The 7388-nt window shown below is 42.5% G+C and overlaps 2 protein-coding genes across 2 annotated transcripts; both read right to left on the bottom strand.

Annotated features, from left to right (window-relative positions):
* Positions 1-3716: 3716 nt before the first annotated feature.
* On the bottom strand, positions 3717-4727 carry LOC129753741 (uncharacterized). The gene has a single exon (XM_055749585.1). It carries the CDS (start codon positions 4725-4727, stop codon positions 3717-3719), a length of 1011 nt encoding a protein of 336 aa, XP_055605560.1.
* Positions 4728-4743: 16 nt separating this feature from the next.
* LOC129753740 (uncharacterized) lies at positions 4744-7161 on the bottom strand. The gene has a single exon (XM_055749584.1). It carries the CDS (start codon positions 7159-7161, stop codon positions 4744-4746), a length of 2418 nt encoding a protein of 805 aa, XP_055605559.1.
* Between the last annotated feature and the right edge of the window lie 227 nt (positions 7162-7388).

Below are 7388 nucleotides of genomic sequence, written 5' to 3'. Positions count from 1 at the left end.
ATCATTCATTTCTAAATAAGAAAAGCATCAGCATACGATCCTTGCTTGAGTTGGAGTTAAATTTTAATCTGGCATTCATCCAACGCTGGCGAGTTCTGGTCTGAACTAAACTCTAGTAATTTTGGTATCATCGTCCAAATTTGAAACGTTATAAACTGGTGATACCCGCCTGAACTGCACTAAGGTTGTAAGCTTGCATATAACCAATTATTATGTGCATCTTTTGTAGCAAACAAGTATCAAATATCTGCTTATGATTTGCAGTTATCATGAATTTTGTGTTAAGAAACGGCCATTTTGTATGGGTAATGGAGCAAACCAAAAATAAAATTGTTTCTACTGAAAGAACGTGTTAAAACCTACATTATATAAAAAAATTGGGGAGGGTTTTTTTTGTTTAAAGCTATTTTTTCCATTAAAACTTGACCAAAATTGCCATTTTCCATATAACATTTCTAGATTATTTTTGACTATGTGTGACTGTGTGAGGAATTATCGTACACATCGAAATATTTATATCATCACGATAGTAAACAAATCTGAACAACATTTTTAAAAACGAAAAAAAAAGTTTATTTTGAGAAAACAATCATTAAATTCATAGAAAAAAAACACTTATTGCTGGATTGTAATGAGGATTAGTAGTCACGGATTAAATGTTGGCTGCATTCAGGAAGGCTGATTTTTGAATATTTTATACATTTTTATTGGATAGTGAGATGTACGTATCTGATGTCAGGAGGAGTCTTTTAAATGCATGTTCCAGATTAACCACACGATCGAACTTTCTGGAGTGGATTTCTCGTAATCTTCGTAAATTTTTGTTTCTTGTTTTTCCAGCTTCTTCCGAATACTGCCTATGGGTAAAATATGATATTTAATGACTGCTGCTTCATGAGAATTCCAATTTCACTAGCTGATTGCCCAATTGATTTCCCTATCGCCTCCATGAATTCAAAATCAAATTTAAAGATGTCCAGAAAAGTAATCAAATTGAATTTGTAATTGAAATATTATTAACTTTTTGTGAAACTTCACCACAAAATATAAACTTATGAACTTTTCTTTAAACAAAATCAGGCTTTTTTCAAAGTTGAATACAATGCTCTAGTCACTTATTTTTATGAAAATAGTTCGATGCGTTGCTATTGGTTGATTGCATATTGAATTGAAAATTATTATTAATATTATACAAATTAAAAATATATTAAATCACACTTGATAACAATATCATGAGTAAAATCAAAAGATAAAAAAAACAATTTTAAATTTGTTAACATTAAATTATTGTTGAAAAACACTATCAAAACATGGGCCTTTTAAACGTATGGAAATAAAAATCAAACGTAGCATACCTGCAAGCTTACTTACTCAAATTTATTATTAATTTTTGCAATTGCATTTTCTTAAAGATTAAAGTTCTAGTTTTTTTTTTAAATCCCTGTTTTATTTGTTTAATATTAACCCTTTTCTTGTGCAATCTTTGGCGATGAGTCATTTCAAGTTATCTTTAAAAATGCCAACATTGAGAATGATTTTACGTTCACATTTCGTTATTTTTTAAAATTTAAATAACATAACAAATCAATCGTGTTTTAAAACATAAATTGTTTAACTTTATTACTTAGTCATTGTGTAATTTGCTAGCGTATTCGTTATGCTCAGTTTTGCACCAGGTCCCTTTAGATGTTGCTTTTCTTTTTGCTGTAATTTTGTTCATTTATGCTCTCAGATTTGAATCTGTAGTATCATAGATTTGAACTGTGGACGGTGGAACACAATGTTGCAGATGCGCGTATGACTGAGTAACTTAACAATATAATGACGACGATTTGTGATAGTTGTTGTCGGAATGAGTTCAACACTGAGCGAATGGACCAAAGCAATACGGTAAAAGTGAAAATCAAAATTTCAAAACTGGAATATTGAATTCAAACTATAACCTACTTTATTTTTCACAGATGTTCATATTTTAGGGGTTTTATTTTAAAATTCAGAACAATTTTCAGCAATAGCACCATTTTCAGGTAAAGAGTATGGTACTTATCTGTTAGTCCAGTTAGGATTTCTGAACGTAAGATTTTCCTGAATTCGGGTTTCACGATTTCCATACAGGTCCTGGTCTTGTCTGGCTGAAGTTGTAGCCGCTTAAAGAATTATCTCGCAGTGTCCAGTTTGTATTAGAAATTGATTAAAAATGCTTTACTTGGATAAATTTCTTCACGAAAAATTTCGCTGTTAAAAAAATCTCGACCACTTTTTACGAGCACCGCCTACTCTTCTTCCAACATGCATAATAGAACTGGTATTGCGGTCCTCCCAACTCGCATTCTCAAATTAATATTGCGGTCCTCCCAACACGCATATTACATTTTTGCCGTCCTCTCAACTTGCATTCTATCTTTTTTTGTTTGTATTCATATTAAGTGGTCCTCTCAACGGACTTTAACTGCTAGCTGTCCTCCCGACACGCAATTCTTTTTAGGCTTTTAAAGTGGTCCTCCCAACACACAACCTAAATTTAGCAGTCCATTCGACGCATATGCGGTCCTCCCAACTCGCATTCTTCGAGTTTTCCTTACGACTCACTGAACTTAAGAAAATCACCTTCCTTCAAATAGTAATTTTTTTTTATCACACTGGAAGTACCTTTCAGCAGGATCGGCAGGATAATTACGCCCGGATGGATGTCCTCTTCGGATGCAGCAGGTAAGTTTTTCCCCCTTTGATGTAGCAGGTAAGTTTTCTTCCTTTTCAGGTGATGAATAATTTCTTCTGGTTCCAGGTAAGTACACTTTCGTTTATTGTTCACTTTCTACTTTTATCAATTAAATTACTCCACTTTCTTTTCTTACAGGTACTTAATTTAACATTTATTCAACTACACTAACTAAATTTACTTTACAAAATTTTACGCAAAACAATCAAAGTTCAACATCACTTGTGAGGAATCAACAAAACAGAGTGCGTTCGCCGAGCAGTTTTCGTATCAGGTGTCAGAGCCGAGAAAAAAAAAACACATGATGTATCAATCGGCCTTTTATAGCCTAGGGATGCCGGAAATCTTTCTTATTCTTACGATGTTTCTTAACTCCCCAACTGACAGCATACCGACGACAACCCATCGCAAAAAACCCGACGGCGAAATGTTTTACCAGTGGGCATTTTCGTTTCCACCCATTTTCGTGTGTGCGCGAACATCCTGGCCCCTTCAGAAACAGTGTTTCTGACGATGATGTTGGATAAATTCTTCCGTGAAATGAGTAGATTCCGTTCAGCGTGGAGATGGCGATGATGATGTTTGTTTACATCTGTCTCGTGTGTTGTTTTGGTCGGTTTAATCGGTTCGTCGGTCGTCTCGTCCGTGGAGTGATTTTTCGGTGTTTTTCTTCTGAAAATATTGACCCGGTAGATTTTCCTAAAACAAGTGGTTAGATTGGACAGGGGCTCACCTGATCCAACAGTTGAAAGTGCCTTGAAAGGTATTAATTTGGAACGGGATCGGAATCGCAACTGGAACGAAGGCTGCTGCATGGTGTTGTTGTTGTGTTGTGTTTTCGTGGTGTTGTGCTCCATTCGAGAAGTAAAGTGCTGAAAATATTCGACCCAGTAGCGAAGTTGGGAGAAAATAATATTCTTGGACAGGAACTCACCTGATCCAAGTAAATAAGTGCCTTGGATAATATTTCTACACTGGATCCGAAATTTAAGCTCCTTCAAGCACGAATCTCGTCTGGTGTTGATTGCTCAGCGCTGGATGGTGTAATTGATTCCTCCAACGATGGTGCAATCGGCAGCAGGCAGATTTTAGACACCGGTCGCGTACAGGATCCTTTCGCTGTCCTCAGAGTGACCACTCTGATTACTCCGTCGCTGCCAGGATGGGTCTGGATTATTCTTGCCGTCGGCCAACGCATCGGTGGAGTGTTATCTTCCTTCAACAGGACGAGCTGGTTTTCCTTGATGGAAACAGGTGAGTGCACCCATTTGCTTCTTGGTTGTAACGTATTTATGTATTCTAGATGCCACCTCCGCCAGAGATCCTGAAGCAGTTTTTGGATTTGTTGCCAATTTTTTAAGCAGTTGAACGGAATCTCACTGAGCTCGTCATCCGGAACAGCTTTTAATGCAGAGCCGACAAGAAAATGCCCGGGTGTTAATGGCTCATAATCCGTTGGATCGTCGCTCAGGGGAACCAGAGGACGAGAGTTGAGGCAACCTTCTATTTGACATAAAAGAGTCTGCATGTCGTCGTAAAAAAGTGGTCGGTCTCGGACAATGCGGATGAAATGTTTCTGAGCAGAATGAATGGCAGATTCCCATAGTCCACCAAAATGGGAGGCTCTAGGCGGATTAAAGTGCCATCTGATGTTGCAGACTGAGCATTCCTGGTCAACATTGCGCGAATAATCTGGCTGGCGAATAAGTCGCTTTAGTTCATTCTTGGCTCCGAGAAAGTTTCGGCCATTATCAGAGAAGATGTCGGAAGGTGGGCCTCGGCGAGATACGAATCGTCGCAAGGCCTGAATGAACTTTGCTGTTGTCAAGTCAAACACCAGTTCGATATGTACAGCTTTAGTGCAAAAGCAGACAAAGACTGCAACAAATGCCTTTGTTGGGGAGGCTCGCCGATGCGGATGCTTCAGCAGGATTGGGCCCCAATAATCAACCCCCGTTACCGTGAATGGACGAGTGGCTGTGATCCGTTCCTTGGGCAGCTCAGCCATAAATTGTTCCACCAATTTAGGGCGAGCTCGGAAGCAAATGGTGCAGCGGTGTACGATGTTTTTGGCCAGATTCCTGGCCCCTATGATCCAGTATCGTAGGCGAAGAAGTCCGACCAAGTAGTTGCGGTGAAGCATGCAGATTGCGTTCGTGGTAGCATTGTACGAGTAACGCCGAAAAACGATGATGATATGGGAGCAGAATTTGGTGCTTGCTGTCGTAGGTTAGTGGTGCTTTATCGAGCCTGCCTCCCACACGCATTACCCCGTGAGGGTCGAGGAATGGAGAGAACCATCGGAGCCGTGATTTGGTGTGGATGGGTTTCGAGTCTCGAAGCGCGCTGATTTCACTGGCGAATTCTTGGAGCTGGACTAATCGTATTAGGGAAAATTCGGCATTTTGGATTTCGGTCGGTGCAAGAATGGTGGTGAGCTTCGGTTGTTTGCGGTTCACGGAGATCCGTAAACAGAATGCCGCTACACGGAGCATGTGTTGGAAGGAGGAAAAGCGTTCGACGAAAAGATCAACGAAGGAAGGGTCTGCTGTTGATGCCAGAAGTTTAATCGGGGAAGATCGAGATTCAAGCTGCGTCTCAAACGATTGGTCATGCTGATTAACAGGCCAAAACGATGGTTCAGATTGAAGCCATTGAGGCCCTTTCCACCAAAGGTCGCACGAAAGAATTGTTCCTGCCTCGATGCCTCTAGAGATGTGGTCTGCAGGGTTCTGTTGCCCTGCAACATGGTTCCAGGAAGTGTCCACCGTAGCTAGCTGAATTTTGGATACTCTGTTAGCCACAAATGTAGTCCAAACAGATGGGCTAGACTTAAGCCAGGCAAGAACGGTAGTAGAGTCGACCCAGAAGAATGTCGTGAACCTTGATCCGAAGGCGGAGCAGACCTTTTGGTACAGTTGAGCCGCTTCTAGTGCTCCGCAGAGCTCGAGTCGAGGAATGCTGCGCCTTTTTAACGGTGAAACTTTAGATTTGGCTGTCAACAAAGTTACCAGAACATTCCCGGATGCGTCGGTCGATCGAAGATATGCACAGGCACCATATGCTTGTTCCGATGCGTCCGAAAAGAGGTGAAGCTGAATGTTACATGGATCGGGCAAAACAACACATCGAGGGATTCTGAGTTGCTCAAGCAGAGGCAACTGCGAGTAGTATTTGATCCAGTAAGTGGCGAGAGAATCTGGTAGCGGTTGATCCCAGCCCCAAGGTGTGTCGTCTTCGGATGTAAGGCTCCACAGCGTTTGCATAAATATCTTAGCGGTTACGATGACTGGTCCAACCAGGCCTAACGGATCGAAAAGTTGTGCGATTTGTGACAGAGCGATTCGTTTCGTCATAAGGGTGTCTGGTGGTTGCTTGGGGAGTTGGATGTGGAACCGTAAGTTGTCGGCTGTTGGTTCCCAGTGTAGGCCCAGGGTTTTGATGCACTGGTCTGATGCGAGCTCGACCGAAGATTGAATGGCACGCCTTTCGGGAGAAACGCCGTCGAGAACCGATTCTACGTTTGAGGCGAATTTGCGGAACTCAAGTCCACCCCTTCTGCAAAGATGATCAAGCTGAGTTCGTAGTTCTGATACTTCCTCTGGTGAGCTGCCTCCGGTGAACAGATCGTCGACGTACACATCGCGCTTCAGAATCTTGGCTGCTTCGGGAAAGTTCTGGTTTTCGTCATCGGCTAACTGCTGAAGTACCCTGGTAGCGAGAAACGGTGCGCTGGCCGTGCCGTAGGTGACCGTTTTTAGCTCGAAGGTCTGTAGAGGTTCCTCGGGGGAATTCCGCCAAAAAATCCGCTGCAGTGGAGTGTCTCTATCGTCGACCAGCACTTGACGATACATCTGCTTAATGTCAGCGATGAGCATGACCTGGTGGAGCCTGGACCTCAATATGATGGCTCTCAGATCGTCTTGAATTACTGCGCCTACCATAAGCACATCGTTCAGAGATTTTCCGGTTGCAGATTTACACGATGCGTCGAAACAACTCGGACCTTGGTTGTGGGAGCTCGTTTCTCGAATCACAGGATGATGGGGTAAGTAGTACCGGGAAGAATCGGATCCAGCTGTGTCCGCCACTCGATGCATGTGGCCAAGGGTTTCGTATTCTGCCATGAAGTCCCGATACTGAATCTGCAGCTCCTTGTTGCGTTGAAGGCGAGATTCGATCATGTGAAAACGACGTCGCGCAGTGTTGCAGTTGTCGCCTATGTTGTCTGCCGCTTCCTTCAACGGCAAACGCACAATATACCGGCCATCTGGCGCACGTTGAACTGTACGACGAAAATGCTCCTCGCACGCCGCTTCTTCTACCGAGAGACTAGGAACGGCGCTTTCCTCCTCGATCGCCCAAAACCGTTTCATGAATCGTTGGATGTCCGCCACTGTAGCGACGTTGCAGGAAATCGTCTTGAGGTGATTGGACTGCATAACCTTCCCAGAGACCACCCAGCCAAAGACCGAATTCACGCAAGCATCGGAAGCCCATCCCCAAGTGCTATTCTGCCTGATGGTTTGAAGACGTCGAAGAATATTTCAGCGCCCAGAACTACGTCGATGGGATTTGACTGGTAGAAAGCTGGATCTGCTAGCTGAATTCCCTCCGGAAAACTCCAGCTCGAAATGTCCATGGGTTGTGGACGGTAGATTTAGGGTGA

This window comes from Uranotaenia lowii, chromosome 3 (assembly GCF_029784155.1).
Source record: "Uranotaenia lowii strain MFRU-FL chromosome 3, ASM2978415v1, whole genome shotgun sequence".
Taxonomy (NCBI): domain Eukaryota; kingdom Metazoa; phylum Arthropoda; class Insecta; order Diptera; family Culicidae; genus Uranotaenia; species Uranotaenia lowii.
This window is presented reverse-complemented; position numbering and strand designations above follow the sequence as displayed.

Bases quoted from the DNA above. Each gene is read 5' to 3' on its own strand.
- LOC129753740 (XM_055749584.1), bottom strand. From the start codon at position 7,161: ATGCAGTCCAATCACCTCAAGACGATTTCCTGCAACGTCGCTACAGTG.
- LOC129753741 (XM_055749585.1), bottom strand. From the start codon at position 4,727: ATGGCTGAGCTGCCCAAGGAACGGATCACAGCCACTCGTCCATTCACG.